The sequence below is a fragment of the Bos indicus genome, chromosome 10 (genome assembly GCF_029378745.1).
Source record: "Bos indicus isolate NIAB-ARS_2022 breed Sahiwal x Tharparkar chromosome 10, NIAB-ARS_B.indTharparkar_mat_pri_1.0, whole genome shotgun sequence".
NCBI classification, from domain to species: domain Eukaryota; kingdom Metazoa; phylum Chordata; class Mammalia; order Artiodactyla; family Bovidae; genus Bos; species Bos indicus.
In genome coordinates this window covers 8,596,403-8,613,186 of record NC_091769.1, presented here as the reverse complement: position 1 = coordinate 8,613,186, position 16,784 = coordinate 8,596,403, and the positions used below count along the sequence as shown (strand labels likewise).

The 16,784-nt window shown below is 43.5% G+C and overlaps 1 protein-coding gene across 5 annotated transcripts in view; it reads right to left on the bottom strand.

Moving 5' to 3' along the window:
* PDE8B (phosphodiesterase 8B) overlaps window positions 1-16,784 on the bottom strand; it is a 293,772-nt gene that overhangs the window by 25,422 nt on the left and 251,566 nt on the right. For all 5 annotated transcript variants that reach the window (XM_070796633.1, XM_019968081.2, XM_019968080.2 and 2 more), the window contains one exon: window positions 2,955-2,997. In XM_070796633.1, the coding sequence (XP_070652734.1) occupies window positions 2,955-2,997 (43 nt within the window). The remainder of the gene's footprint in view (window positions 1-2,954; window positions 2,998-16,784) is intronic.

Below are 16,784 nucleotides of genomic sequence, written 5' to 3'. Positions count from 1 at the left end.
TAAATCAGTAGTAACTAAATCTGAATTATATTTATATAGCTTAAAGCGGAAGGTGCGTGTGTGCTAAGTCACTTCAGTTGTGTCGGACTCTGTGATCCTATAGATCATAGCCCACCAGACTCCTCTGTCCGTGGGATTTTCCAGGCAAGAATACTGGACTGGGTTGCCCTGCCCTCCTCTAGGGGATCTTCCCAACCCAGGGACTGAACCCAGGTCTCTTACGTCTCCTGCACTGGCAGGCGGCTTCTTTACCTCTAGCACTACATGGGATGCCCAGAGTGGAAGGGTGAAGTATTACAAAGTTAATCGGAACAACAAAGCCTTAGGATCTTGCCTTAAATCACCTAACTTGAAATATTTTACTATCCCTTTGTGTATTTTTCTTTCAGATCCTGCCTTAATAATTTGCCTGGCCTTGGATTTAAGCTTCAGTATTTCTTTAAAAGGGATCTAGAGGAGGCGGTACTTCAAGTGATATTGTTAGGATCATATTGCATCTTCTAAACCTGAGAAACTGATGGTCATTTGCAAGACACTGGTTGTGAGCCTATTCTGGAGCTTAATAATCATATACACCCCTAACATTTGTTTATCAGATAACAAATTAAATCTGACTTATTAAATATTTAAGATTAAATTCAGGATTAAAGAGCACAAGAGTTCCTCAAAGTGCAGTTTCCAAATAAAGCTAAACTAGAGAGACTATATACAGCCCAGGGTGGCTGGTTGAATTCTAAATCATTCATTAGAATTATTCAAAGATGGGAAATGCTTATTCTTTCAGACTTCATTTCAGCTAAACTTAAGAAAATCTTTAACAACAGAAAAGATCAAGGGTTTGCAGAAATTATTTCTTCAATAAAGGCCATTTAAATCAAAGAATTCATTTATTCCTTCTATCAACAGATGTTGTGGAATTTGAATTTAAAAAGACAGACAAACAAAGGATGAGAGATTCAAACAGCCATACTCAATGGCAAAAAAGGATATAGTGTCATCAATTCAAAAAAAAATAAATAAAAACCAGCTACCATATACTGAGTACTTACTATGCATCAGACGTTGTGCTTTACTATTTATAACGATAGTAAATATATAATCATTACAACGAAGTACAATCTCCATTTTACTGATGAGGAAATTTAAACTTGGAGAAATTGTGTGGGTAGCTCAAGGTCAAAGAGCTAATACGTGGCAGAACTTGTGCTTCCAAGACGGGATGGTTCCAGTTTGTCATCAGTGTTCTGTATCTGTTGAGTGTCTATCATATGTAAGGCAATACTGGGCATCATAAAGGACATGAAAGTGCTTGTAACAGTTTTTAGCTGGTAGATTAGTTAAAACAATACTCTCACTAGGTTAAGGAAATAAACTAAACCATCTGTGAAAGTAACAAAGTGTGGAGGGAAGAGGAGAAAGATACCAAACAGTTAATTCATTTGACAAATGAAGAAACTGAAGGTCAGATCAGATGAAATCTTGCTGAGTAGGTGAAAACACGGTCCATTCCACAACGGAGGAAAGGAATGGCAGAAAGTGAAGAGGAACTAAAAAGCCTCTTGATGAAAGTGAAAGTAGAGAGTGAAAAAGTTGGCTTAAAGCTCAACATTCAGAAAACGAAGATCATGGCATCTGGTCCCATCACTTCATGGCAAATAGATGGGGAAACAGTGGAAACAATGTCAGACTTTATTTTGGGGGGCTCCAAAATCACTGCAGATGGTGATTGCAGCCATGAAATTAAAAGACACTTACTCCTTGGAAGGAAAGTTATGACCAACCTAGAGAGCATATTCAAAAGCAGAGACAGTACTCTGCCAACAAAGGTCCGTCTAGTCAAGGCTATGGTTTTTCCTGTGGTCATGTATGGATGTGAGAGTTGGACTGTGAAGAAGGCTGAGCGCCGAAGAATTGATGCTTTTGAACTGTGGTGTTGGAGAAGACTCTGGAGAGTCCCTTGGACTGCAAGGAGATCCAACCAGTCCATTCTGAAGGAGATCAGCCCTAGGATTTCTTTGGAAGGAATGATGCTAAAGCTGAAACTGCAGTACTTTGGCCACCTCATGTGAAGAGTTGACTCATTGGAAAAGACTCTGATGCTGGGAGGGATTGGGGGCAGGAGGAGAAGGGGACGACAGAGGATGAGATGGCTGGATGGCATCACTGACTCAATGGACGTGAGTTTGGGTAAACTCTGGGAGTTGGTGATGGACAGGGAGGCCTGGTATACTGCAATTCATGGGGTCACAAAGAGTCAGACATGACTGAGCAACTGAACTGAACTGAACTGAACTGAAGTAGGCCAGGGCCTACTACGTTAAGTACGCCTAAGTGGCTGGGAAGCCCCCAGCAGTGGGGAGAAGGTGCTGTCTGTACAGGAATGAGAGTTGTACATTGTTGGTGGCAGACTGATTTTTCCCTCTAATGATCAAAGAATTCCAGACCTTTCCGATGTAGAGGTCATTAGTTCAGCCCCCTCTTTTCATGGGAGAAGAAACCAGGAGTCAGTGAGCCTTGCTCAACGGATGACATGTGGGTGTGGGCAGCTGAAATGGTGACTCGCTGCCCCTGATCCCGGGAGGGCCTATTCACGTTTCACTGACAGCTGCAGAGAAGGGGAGCCTGACTGTGGTGTGACGACAGTGCACTCTCTGGACCTCCAGGCCACGCTCTGTTGTGAGTTTATCTGCTCTCCATGGTTTCTAGGCAGCAAAAGAAGCCAGGATGGGGAAGGCGTTCAGGAGAAAAGGTTGCCATGAATGAAGATTCAAAGCCTTTTAAGGGATCCTGCTTTTAACCTGGCTCTCAAACCTTTGATTATCAGCGCTGAGGTATCGGCAATTCAAGTTTCCAGGGTGGTGAAACTGCCAATCCAGGCTTCTTCAGACTGATTCATATACTTGAGCCCACAAATCCCACCCAACCGTGTAAGAGTGAAATTGCAGTATTCTCACCTGTCTGAGAATTGTCTCCTGAATCACGATGAATCTTGAGAATCTAAAGTTGTTCAGAAGTTTGGTAAAAGCAAGAAAAAGAGATTTAAAATATGGTATTAGTTACATTTCCAACCGATTTAATTAAAAACTCTGACGAGTTCAAGAAAGGAAGACATTGCACAGATGATATGAACAGATGAAAGATGTACACAGGTTATCACTACAAATTCTCTATTACATCCAGACACTTATAAAACGCCTGCATCTGAGAACAGGAAGACAGCCAAGGGATGCTCTTGCTAAGCAAGACATCTAGATCTCCAGTCAGCTGTTCTCATTTTTGACAGTCTACAGAAATGCAGAAAGACAAAAAAAATTTAAAACAAGATTAAACATTTTTATCAGGGTTATCATATGTACCCTGTTTTTATTTCAGACATATTGTACATTTTTCCTGTAATATAAAAGCAGTCCAAATTTAAGCCTAGAATTCAAAAAAACCTTTCAAAAAAGCTCTTCAAACACACATCAATTATAGACAGAGTCAATTTACTACACGTTTCTTCACAAGGTCTTAACTTCAGATTCAGTTTGGCACCTATTTCTTTCTCAGTATCAATTTTTTTGTGCTGCTGCTTGGTAAATATCTGTCAAATGCTGAGTGAAGTCATTAACAGTAGAAATAATAAATATGCTTTCTTTGGGGGGGGGTTCTGCATTTCTCATGTTGGTAACTCAGACATTGATCCTGGGCACATCTAGCTGTCATGATTATAATCAGGCTGCTCTGCTGCTAAATCCACCTATTTCCGGTTTCTAAAACCACCATCCTTTTGTAGGCACTGAATGAATGGAGTAAGTTAACCTGAAGAGCAAGACAGATGAGTGTGTAGGACTGTTTATGGAGGAAGACAGTATGGTTTAGCAACGTCAGCTGTAACAGCCAGAAATCCCATATATTAATATATCAGATACAGGTAAAATGTTCCAGCTTGATTGACCCATTGAAAAATAATCACATAAAACTGAAGTGTTAATTATAGGGGGTTTGGTATGAACTGTTCTGCACAGTTCATTCCATGTAATTACAGAAACAGTTTCATGGCCAGCCTGTGTGAGATCTTGGTCTTACAGGTGACCAAAGGGCTCTGACTCATTTATCCCACAATTATGGGATCTTTTTATTTCTTCTGTTTTTTTTCTGGTTCTTCTTACATTTTATTTGGCTTCATTGGGTTTTAGTCAGAGCATGTGGGATCTAATTCCCCAACCAGGAATAGACCCCCGGGCCCTTTGCATTAGGAGTGCAGAGTCTTAGCCACTGGACCACCAGAGAAGACCCTGTTTTGTTTTTTCTTTACAAACGAAGACCATTTGCTCAAAGCTACTGAGTGCAATATCAATCTTTGATATACCAAATGAGTACAGCTTTTTCTCAGTCAACTTTTTAGCTCAAAAGCAAGTCATCGTTAAATGAAAGTTTTCTCTCTGAATCACAATCCACCTTTCCTTAAGGACCAAAGTCCCATGGCTCCCCAGATCACACACCAAAAACCCTTTCTTGTCTTTCATTGAGCTCCCCAGGCCCACTGACTGGACTGTGGACCTCCCAGGAGGGCAACACAGGCTTTGTATTCAGTCTAATGAAACTCGAGGAAGCCCAAGGTCCAAGCAAGGCCCAGGCCAGCCCTGCCTTTAGGATGACGGGCTCCACGTTACGGACAGCAGAGACTGGAAACCCTCCTCAACCAGCCGACCATCACTGGCTTCACGAGCAGAGCTTCTGAGTGCCGTGTCAGGCCATGACTCGCTTCACAGTCCTCTGTGGTCAGAACTGTGCCTGGCGGCAGCTGGCCTCCCACACCTCAGCAGGGCTAGGTTCTTACTGAAGCTTCTGACTCACAATCCATGTGCCTCTCCCAGACACCTCCTTTTACAACCAAAGGTTCACTTGAATGAAAAAAATCTTACAGAATTACAATTTTCTTGGAAGGCTAAACCCATCCATCGTTTATAACTTGGTATGAATGCTTCCACTACAATTATTTCCTCATAATTCTCAGTCACTCGCTGAGAAAACGGGCCTCCCTCGTGGCTCAGTGGTAGTGAGTCCACCTGCAATGCAGGAGACGTGGGTTCGATCCCTGGGTCACGAAGATCCCCTGGAGGAGGAAATGACAACCTACTCCAGTAATCTTGTCTGGGAAATCTCATGGACAGAGGAGCCTGGCCGGCTGCAGTCCAGGGGGTTGCAAAGGGTCTGACGTGACTAAAGTGACTGAGCACACAGGAAACGCACAGAAAGTGAGCAGCTGTGTGGCTGGGCATACACTGGTGGGCAGTCAGATGAGGCTCGTGGGCCTGCAGACTGTGGGCAGTAATAGAGGAGGGGCCACCCCTCCCGTGACTATGGCAGCCTTCTCTTCCGTATTTGCACAGGGCTAGCAGTTTGACACCGGCAACCTGGTCATTACAATGTCCGTGCAAGGGAGGGAGGGTCGTCATTCCTTCTGACAGATGGAGAAGTCAAGGGACTTCCCTGAACCACACAGCCAGCACTTGGCAGATCTCAATTCCAAACCCGGCTCTCTCTAGATCTAAAGCCACTTCCTCTTTGTCACATTGCTCTCTAGGGTTAGGCCCCAGAAGGGCAGCCTGGGGCTCAGGCTTGTTAAACTGGGTCTGCAGACACAGTGCTCTGGTTCGGTGAAGGGCATCTGTTTGAATATAATTCCCTTTGTAACTCTGGAGAAGACATGACTCTGCTATGGATAGGCTTTGTCACGCACAAGCTAAAGCGAAGCAAAGAATCCTAATTTAAAGGCCACGTGACAGCCAATCTCTCCAGAGTATGGTGTTTTGTTCCCCCTCTTGCAATGGAAGTACATCTATAAATGACTAAGAATTCTGATATCCTGTGTCCCACAGGCTTCAGCACGAAGGCGCTGCAATATGAATGCTGCTGGCCTGGCCGGTGCCACGCCTGCCAGAGCTCAGAACTGGAATTTCTTATTAATAGCAAGGCCTTGGAGGCTTACAGCCTATTTTGGGGGGAAAAATTCATAATTCCAATGTTTTAGTTACCTAACATACAATAGGTTCCCGCAACTGTTGCTGTCCTTGTGCTAAATGCCCTGTGTACAGACACTGGATTACGCTTGGCTCTTAAAAACACTGCAGGTTCTAGGTGTGTGTGCATGCATGTCAAGGTCATTTGATTGTTTTCCTCTTAAAGAATAACCGTTTTAACAGTGATATTCTCAGGACTTCCCTGGTGGTCCAGTGGTTAGGAATCCACCTTGCAATGCAGGGGATGCAAGTTTGATCCCCGGTCAGGGAACTAAGATTCCAAATGCTGCAGGGCAGCTCAGCCAACTGAAGCCCACATGACTCACCTAGAGAGCCTGCATCCGGCAGTTACTGAGCCTGCACGCTCTGGAGCCTGTGTGCCACAATTCAGACCCAACGCAGCCAAGTAAATAAGTATCTAAATAAATAAAATTGTAAAAAGATATTTTCTCTGCACATCCACCAGAACGCTTAAAACTAAAAAGAAATTCTGTCAAGTATGTGCAACAACTGCAACTCTTACACACTAGAGGGTGTATAAAGTTGTACAGTCACTATGAAAATGGTCTGGCATTTCTTATACAATTAAATGTATGCCTACCCTGTGACCCAGCTCCTCCGTGTTCAGTTCCACTCCTGAGTTATCTACCCAAGATAAATGAGAGCATATATTCACAAAAAGACTTGCCTAAGAATGTTCAAAGGAATCCAAATGGAAAGCAGCTCACAAGTCTATCAACAAGAGAAATAAACTGTGGTAGAAATAAAAAGGAAAAAAAATACTGATACATACAACATATACGCATGCTGAGTCACGTGTCTGACTCTTTGTGACCCCCTGGACTGTAGCCCGCCAGGCTCCTGTCCATGGAATTTCCCAGACCAGAATACTGGAGCAGGTTGTCATTTCCTTCTCCAGGGGATCTTCCCGACCCAGGGATCGAGCCTGCATATCCTGTGGTCCCTGAACAGCAGGTGGCAGGTGGATTCTTTACCACTGAGCCACCTGGGAAGCCCACATACAACGTAAATGAATCTCAAAACATTGATGATGAATGAAAGAAGCCAACACAGAAGAAGAGATGCTTCAGGAAGCTCTGGAACAAGCAAAACTAATCTATGGTCACAGAAGTCAGAACAGTGTTACCTCCAGGGGTGGGAAGGAAGGGAGTGGAGGCAGGGATAACTGGGAAGCGGGCGTAAGGGAATGTCTGGGGCGGGCAGGTTTGAAATCTTGATGGGGTCTGCGTTACAGAGGCACATGCATTTGTCAAAATACAAGGACTGTTATACTTAGGGTTTGTACATTTCACTGTATGTAACCTTTACTAAGAAATGAAAAAACTCTCAACCACATATTAAATTCAAATTAATAATATGCATGCCAAACTACCAAGGGGTGAAATGTCCTGATGTCTGCAACTTAATTTGAAATCTATCAAAAGAACAAGATGGACTGATGGATGAATCGAGGGAGGGATAGATGGACTGATAGATATATAGATAGATGATTGAGCAAAGTGTTAATTACAGAACCTAGGTGGTAGGTATACGTGTATTTACTTACAATTTTTCTCTTCTGTGTTTGAAAAAATTCATAACAAAATTTTGAGAAATTATATGTTCAACTGAGAATATGGATTGATAGCTAAAAATTGGAAGTCCGAAACAATTTCAAAATCAGTGAAAATAAATAAGACGAAGAAAATTGAGAACAGCCTGAGACTGAGCGGGGTGAATGACATGTCCCCGTCCTGGGGACTCTGCCATGAACCTGGGCGTGAAAAGGATGTCCCACTTCAAACCACAGCTATGGAATTGTAGACAGCAGCTGCCAATCTTAGAAGCATAAGATTTACCTAGGTAACTATTTAATACACTGATTTTAATAATTTTATTGATTGATTTTGTGCATCATGGAGCTATAAATGAACCTAAATCCTGATGTCTCTTCTGGGAGAAAAACTCTGAAATAACTTTTTAAAAAAATGAACAATCACAAGACTTTTTAGCAGTTAAAATGAGTCAAGGCCAGGATGATTACAATAACAAGCTACTAAGCAAAGAAACACTAGATCCCTCCTTCAGTATGCATTTTGGAATCACCTTGGGAGAGTGTGAACAGACCTTGGGTAGAAATGTCTAATCTGCTTTTGTCGCCATGGTATGACAGAGTGATACAAGGACTGTAGTTAAAACCACCAGATTCCCGGTATGTGAGGTGTGTGTGTGTGTGTGTGTGTGTGTTTGTGTGTAGGTGGGGCGGCCATCCTTGATGCTTCCTTTTCTCTCATCCTCACATCTAGTCCATCATCAAATCTTATAAAATCTCATTTCTAAACCCTTCTGGGATTACCCACTTCTCTCCACTGAAAAAGTACAGGCTCCCATCAGTTCTCATCTGAACTCTGACCTCGGCAATAACCTTCCCAACTTAATCCATTTTCAACTTTTCAATCAGGATCCTGCAAAACTGTACATCGAATCCTGCCACTTTCCTGCTTAAAGCTCACACTTCCCACCTGGTCTTGGGGTCAGCCCCATGTGACGACCCGGCTATGAGAGGCTGCAGTGTGGCCTGGCCCTGCAGTTCCCCAGAGGCACCCTTGAGCCCTGCCACTCTGCCCTGGGCTCCCAGTTTGTGGGCTGCACTGCCATCCCCGTCTCTCTGATTTTCCCATGCTCTTTGCTACCACACATACACAAGCCCGGAAGCTTCCCAGTCCGCTCTCTTCCTTTTGCCCATCTGTCCTCCAAATCTGAGCTGAGGGTGGCTCTCAGGGAAGCCTTCCCAGGTATTTCCTGCCCATCCCAGTCCCTCATGAGGTTAGGTTCTAGTTTCACATGTTCTCAATGGGCTTTGCCTTTGTTGCGTTTTATACAGTTCATAACTCTGTACTTATTTCACTGTCTGTTATCCTTCACAACTGCAAGTCCCACTTATAGCAGGAGCTGTGTCTCACTTGATTACCCTTGTATGCTTGACTACCCTAGTACTCAGTGCTAACACAGTATCTGCATGCGTAAGTACACTAAATATCAGTGCACACAAGAGGGAGATTACTCAGGTTCTTTACCTTATAGCTTGTGGTGAAAACACTATTAATGATTTGCCCATCATACTGGTTTTTGTTGATTATACTTAATACTGACGTCTCTAAAGTGCTTCACGGTACGGTTCAGTTCAGTTGCTCAGTTGTGTCTGACTCTTTGCAACCCCATGGACTGCAGCATGGCGTGGCTTCCCTGTCCATCACCAACTCCCAGAGCTTGCTCAGACTCATGTCTATCGAGTCAGTGATGCCATTCAACCATCTCATCCTCTGTCGTCCCCTTCTCCTCCTGCCCTCAATCTTTCCTAGCATCAGGGTCTTTTCCAATGAGTCAGTTCTTCACATCAAGTGGCCAAAGTATTAGAGCTTCAGCTTCAGCATCAGTCCTTCCAATGAGTATTCAGCTGATTTCCTTTAGGATGGACCTGTTGGATTGCCTTGCAGTCCAAGAGACTCTCAAGAGTCTTCTCCAACACCACCATTCAAAAGCATCAATTCTTCAGCGCTCAACTTTCTTTATGGTCCAACTCTCACATCCATACATGACTACTGGAAAAACCATAGCTTTGACTAGACGGACCTTTGTCAGTAATGTCTCTGCTTTTTAATATGCTGTCTAGATTTGTCATAGCTTTTCTTCCAAGGAGCAAATGTCTTAATTTCACAGCTGCAGTCACTGTCTGCACTGATTTTGGAGCCCAAGAAAATAAAATCTCTCAATGTTTCCATTGTTTCCCCATCTATTTGCCATGAAGTTATGGGACCAGATGCCATGATTTTCATTTTTTGAATGTTTTAAGCCGGGTTTTCCACTCTTCTCTTTCACTTTCATCAAGAGGCTCTTTAGTTCCTCTTCACTTTCTACCATAAGGGTGGTGTCATCTGCATATCTGAGGTTATTGATATTTCTCCCAGCAATCTTGATTCCAGCTTGCGCTTCTTCCAGCCCAGCATTTCTCATGATGTACTCTGCATATAAGTTAAATAAGCACAGTGACTATATACAGCCTTGATGTATCCCTTTCCCAGTTTTGAACCAGTCTGTTGTCCCATGTCTGGTTCTAACTGTTGCTTCTTGACCTGCATACAGGTTTCTCAGGAGGCAGATAAGGTGGTCTGCTATTTCCGTCTCTTTAAGAATTTTCCACAGTTAGTTTTGATCCACAATCAAAGGCTTGGGCATAGTCAATAAAGCAGAAGTAGATATTTTTCTGGAATTCTCTTGCTTTTTCTATGATCCAGTGGATGTTGGCAATTTGATCTCTGGTTCCTCTGCCTTTTCTAAATCCAGCTTGAACATCTGGAAGTTCTCAGTTCATGTACTGTTGAAGCCTAGCTTGGAGGATTTTGAGCATTATTTTGCTAGCGTGTGAGATGAGTGCAATTTGTGCAATTGAGCATTCTTTGGCATTGTCCTTCTTTGGGATTAGAATGAAAACTGACCTTTTCCAGTCCTGTGGCCACTGCTGAGTTTTCCAAATTTGCTGGCATATTGAGTGCAGCACTTTCACAGCATCATCTTTGAGGATTTGAAATAGCTCAGCCATCACCTCCACTAGCTTTGTTCACAATGATGCTTCCTAAGATCTGTTTGACCTCGCACTCCAGGATGTCTGGCTCTAGGTGAGTGATCACACCATTGTGATTATCTGGGTCGTGAAGATATTTTTTGTACAGTTCTTTTGTGTGTTCTTGCCACCTCTTCTTAATACCTTCTGCTTCTGTTAGGTCCCTACCATTTCTGTCCTTTATTGTACCCATCTTTGCATGAAATATTCCCTTGATAGCTCTAATTGTCTCAAAGAGGCCTCTAGTCTTCCCCATTCTATTGTTTTCCTCTATTTCTTTGCATGGTAGTGTACTGATAAGGAATTTTCCCAGTAAACGTGCTCCAACGGCGCAGAAGAACTGGTGGGACGTCGAGCAGTCACACTCCTGGGTGTACCTCATCCCGGAACTTGCTGCCCCTCTGATTCACTGCTGTGTTTCCTGTCATAATCTATGCAGTTATCAACCCGGCAGCTACTAGACATTCATTTATAAAGGAACGATGAGTGACTTTGAAAGATTTTTTGATCATACAGAAGAGTGTTGGCTTTGATCAGTTTTCAACCTCAGGCTTGGAGAAGGCGATGGCACCCCACTCCAGTACTCTTGCCTGGAGAATCCCATGGATGGAGGAGCCTGGTGGGCTGCCGTCTATGGGGTCGCACAGAGTCGGACATGACTGACGTGACTTAGCAGCAGCAGCAGCACAGCAACCTCAGGCTTTACATTATTTGCTTGTTTTCTGCATCTTCCCCTAACCCAAATATTATGAACAACTGTACAAACCTGGTTAAGATGAAGAAAAGTACTATTCTCTTAAATACTCAGTGTAAGCGGTCTGGGAGTGAACATTCTCGATCAGTGACTTCATGACAAAACCGAATGCTTTGATGTACTTGACAAGACTGCAGTAATAGTGGAGGTTGAATGCTGGATGAGACATCTGATTATGGGAACTGAGTCATTCAAGACCCTCCCTCATTCACACGCAGCCACAGTGACAGAGTAAGTGGTATAATACAGAACTGCTCTGATCATCTTTACTAAAAATGCTTTGATGAGTTTTCCCTTGGAAGGTATGAATGTCTGATGTAGAGATCAAATATCCTTTCTGTCTGCTCTATTAAAAAAAAAAAAAACCACTTGAAGATACTCTTCTCAAACTTCCCAAACAGCAAAACAAATACCAAACAATGAACCCAAGAACACTGAGAGAAAATTCACGCCACATGCTGGATCCCCGGCCTCAATGGTTACCTTTACACAAGCTCCCAAAGTCAGGGCCGAGTTGGTGCCATTGTTTTCATGCAGAGCCTGGTTTCTCAAGATACTACAGCACCAAGACGGAGAAGTTGCACGGATGCCAACCTCGACGCCTGGTGTCAGATCTCCTCACTTTAGGTAATAACAGACTCAACATGACATTCTCTCTCCTCTTTTATCTTGATGGTAATTGAAAATGCTACTTATATCAAAGCTACATGCATTGGCTTGATATAAATGAAAATACATACAAATATTTGAGATTACAGAAGATTAAAAAGAAAGATCTCAAGCTGCTTTTTTTTTTCAGGTCATTTGCTATATTCGAGACAAATGTAGAAATAAACATCTCCAGTTCTGGAAGGTAAAATCTTGGGAAGATTTTAACACCCTTCTGTGCAATGTCTGATCTAGCATGTTCAGATATCACTGGTATCCCTTGGTCAAAATTTCTTGTACTTCAGTCCTAGTATCCCCTGGCCCTACATTCAACACGCACTTGCAGGAACCTTTACACAGAGAAGGACTCTCATTACGTAGCCCAGTGATAATCATTTCTGTATGCTTCTCTCATGGGGAAACACTTAATGCAAGCCACCGTTCAGGTTTAGATGGCTTGTCTTTTTCCCCTTGTCCAGTTTCTCCTTTAATTGCTATCAAATACCTACAATTTAAGCACCACCTTGCTGCATACCTGGACAACAGTGGGTTTTCTAATATGGAAATAGGATAGTGATTCTCAGACTTCCTCCCAGAACTGGATCTCTTAACAACTTCCCCGGTGAGCCAGGGCTGCAAGCATGGGGGCCGCACAGCAGTTCCTGAGGCCGCCCTCTTCAGCACGCTCTGTGCACCAGCAGATGGGAACACCTGGGAGCTTGTGAACTCTGCTGTCAGGCTCACGCTGAACAGAATCTGCATTCTAACGCGTCGTCTCTAAGTGAACGGATTATAACTACAGTTTGAGAAACACTGATTCAAGTGGAAAAATGATAGGCTCGCCAACAGATTTTTTAAAAAATCTCCACTCACAGCTGTATAAACTTATGAGCTTCACTGAGTCTCAGTTTCCCTAATGGGTAAACGGGACCAATGCCTACCTTTTAGGATCTAAGGGGATCAAACGAGATAATGTGCACAAAAGGCCTGGCCCACTAGCGCTCAGGCTGGTCTGTTACGCTGCAGAAGGCTGGGAAACCACACAGCTGTGCCCACCCCCATGATGTCAGTAGGTCGAGGTCAGGGCCCCAGAACTTGCTTGAAATGCAAGTTCTGTGAGGCTGAGGCTGCTGAGTCAGTGGCCCTACTTTGAGAACCACTGGCCTGGCAAATAGTGGATGCCCAGATAAGGCTGGATCCCTCTGCCTGCTCTTGCAGAGAGGTATCCTGTTTCCTGAGAATCTGGCTGCAGTGCCAGCAGCTCACTATGCCAGGGCTGATCTTAGTTTACGGAAATCATTTCCTTTAGGCAGACACATAAGCAGCACACGTGCGTTTTTCACTTTCATGCCGTCATTTCTCTAGCCTCTGTCCCCTCACTGTTAGGGACAAAAAGAAACTTACAGATAAATCACCCCAGAAAAAAATGTCATTGTGCTTAAAGCTCTTGCTCTCAAGGAACTGTCCATGATTGATGGCACTTTTGTTAAATATTCTGTTGTGTGAACTCAGATGACTGCTACATTTTGTCAGGAGAGGGAGGGAACTGCAGCAATCTAACGTTTTCCCCACTCCTGTTACTCCAGCACTCGACAGAGTCATTAAACTGCTTAATGACACCCAGGCTTTGCTGGCACTGTGATTAGCAAAAGATAGAAGCCACCAGCAGGCCCCCTGCTTAATAAATCAGGCCCTTTGGAAGCTACCCAGAGGTGGGGACAGCACAAAAGGAAAAATAAGCAATAAGGAGAGGACAGAATGGTGAAACAGCTTTATCACTGTGTCCCGAGGTTCTGAAAATGCTGTTCATCAGAATCTTTGCTTCCATTTTGTGAAAAGTCACCCCTGGGAGGGAAAAAGGGTATCTCTAATGGATACCCCTTCTTCTAACTTCAGCTGAAGAATCATTTATTGGTTCTGTGAGACAAAGATGTTTAGGACCTGCTCTCAAGGGATTTACTAATAGGGGACGAAAAACAAGTTCTGTCACAATGAATTTATTCATCCCGTGTTTGATGAGCGTGTACCATGTGTCAGGCAATGTTCTAGACACTGGGAATGCGACAGAAAACAAAACAGATAGTTTTAGGAAGCTGGTTTGAGTGTCAAGATGGCATTTCACAAATGGTGTGATGCTGAGGGGTTAAAATTCAAGTTTGGGGCATTTCAAAACTTGATGCTAAATAGCCTGGACTCTCCTATTCAATTCATCTGTCCTCTAATACTTTTCCAAGCCTTCTGGGTTTATCAAGGAGAAAGCCTCAGGCGGGTCCCAGTCTCCAAACTTTCAACCGACAGCTGTAGTGTCCAGATTTGCTAACTCCGTGGGGTTTTTCCTGCTCTGATCTGTTTTACTGTTATCTTCCATTATGACCAGTGGTTATGGCATTCCATTTTATGGTAGTGACTACCATGATGATACAAAGTATTACAAGCGACTGCTTCAAGGAAGAGGAAGAACTTTCTCTACATGCAGATGAGATGGTACCATACCTAGAAAATCCTGAGGACTCCAGACAAAAACTACTACAGCTAATAAGTGGATTCAGCAAAATAGCAGGATACAAGATCAGCATGCACAATCAGTTGCATTTCTTTACACTAACAATGAAATAACAGAAAAGAAATGTAGACAAATAATACCTTTTAAAATAGCACCAAAAAAAAAAAAAAAAATACCCAGGACTAAACTGACCAAGGAGGTGCAAGACGTGTGCTGAGAACTATAAAACATTAATAAAGGAAATTGAAGATGATTCAAAAATGTTAAGATATCCCATGCTCTTGGATTGGAAGATATTGTTAAAGGTATTGTTTAATATTGTTAAAATGGCAATTCTACCCAAAGCGATCTACAAATTTAATGTGATCTCTATCAAAACACCCATGACATTCTTCATAGAACTAGAACAAATAATCCCAAAATAAATAAAAGATCCAGAACTTTCAAAGCCATCCGTAAGGGAAAAAACAAAGCGAGAAGCATAACTCTCCCAGACTTCAGACAATATCACAAAGCTACAGTAATCAAAACAGTGTTAATGATACCAAGACAGACATATGGATCAGTGAAACAGAATAGAGCCCAGAAATAAACCTACACATTTACAGCCAATTGATCTTCAACAACGAAGGTAAGAATATAAAATGGGAAAAAGACAATCTCTTCAGCAAGTGGTGTTGGGAAAGTTGGACAGTGCATGTAAATCAATGCAGTTAGAACCATCCTCACACAATGTACAAAAATAAACTCAAAAGCCTTAAAGATTTGAACATAAGACAAGACACCATAGAACTCCTATAAGAGAGCATAGGCAAACCATTCTCTGACATAAATCATACCCAAGTTTGCTTAGGTCAGTAGCCCAAGATAATAGCCACTCGTTTGGAGCCGTTTCTTTGCTTTCTTTCCTCTTTTAAAAATTATTTATGTATTTAGGTTTTCAGTGCTGGGTGGGGGCTTTCCCTAGTCGCACTGAGTGGGCACTACCCTTCCTGCAGTGCGCAAGCTTCTCTTCGTGGCGGCTTCTCTTGTTGCGGAGTGTGGGCTCCGCAGTTGCAGCGCTCAGGCTTAGCTGCCCTGGGGCATGTGGAATCTTCCCGGACCAGGGATGGGCCCTTGCACTGGCAGGCGGATCCTCTACCACAGGACCACCACGGAAGTCCCTTTGCTTTCCTTTCTATCTCACCCCCACAATACCTCATTTGGCAGAAAGTATGGATAATTCTTCGGTCAAAGCAACTCTTCCATGCATCTTTTCTTTTCCATGCATCTTTAAGATGAAGACTATCCATGCTCCTTTATTTCTCTGTTTTCCTATATCTGAGTATTGTCTATTTGACTTAATAAAACTAGAACAGAGGGCGCCTTTTTTCTTCTGGGTAGCTCATCAAGTCCCTTTCCGGTGATTAACTTGTAAGATATAATGCTGATAACTTAAGTATGAATAAATTCAGATAACCTAATTTAATCTGAGGGTTTCTCTGGTGGCTCAGTGGTAATGAATCTGTCAATGCAGGAGACACGGGTTCAATCCCTGATCTAGGAAGATCTCTTGGAGAAGGAAAGGGAAACCACTCCAGTATTTTTGCCTGGAAAATCCCATGGACAGAGGAGCCTGGTGGGCTATAGTCCCTGCCCCCTCTTCCCCCACCCCTCCTCCCATGCAGAGAGGTGGACACAACATCGCAACTAAACAACCACAACAATTTAATGTGAATGTGTCCACACCCACCTTGCACTGCATAAGGCCCTTCAGGGAAGGGGCTGTCAACATGGAGAAGAAGCTGAAAGCTGTGTGGGGTGACAAGTGGAGGAGAAGAGAGCCTGGACAAGGCCCGTGCGATGCACCAGAAAGTACAGCCACGGCCCTCACAGCCCAGAGGTCACTCTGAAGGGCCCATGCAGCTGGACAACTGGATTCCTGTATTTGCCTCGTAATGCGTAACTGAGACTTTGGAACCAGAGTGAAGGAAGGTGCCAAAAAGCTGAGCTTTCTAGAGTGTAGGCTCCAGGGGGAGAGTGTGTCACAGGAGTGACAGGGGCCACGTTCTGGAGCTTATGTCACCTTGGCAGACCTTACAGGCAACAGAGAGCCAGTGGCAAATTTTAAGGTAGAAATGAATGAGCTGAGTGGTGTCCTGGGAAGATGAATTTGGCATCTTCCCAGATTCATCTTCTGGTGCAGGATGGACTGGGAGATAAGGACTAGCTTCCGCTCAGGAACTGTGGAGAAAGGGAGTGTTCTCCTGGAGG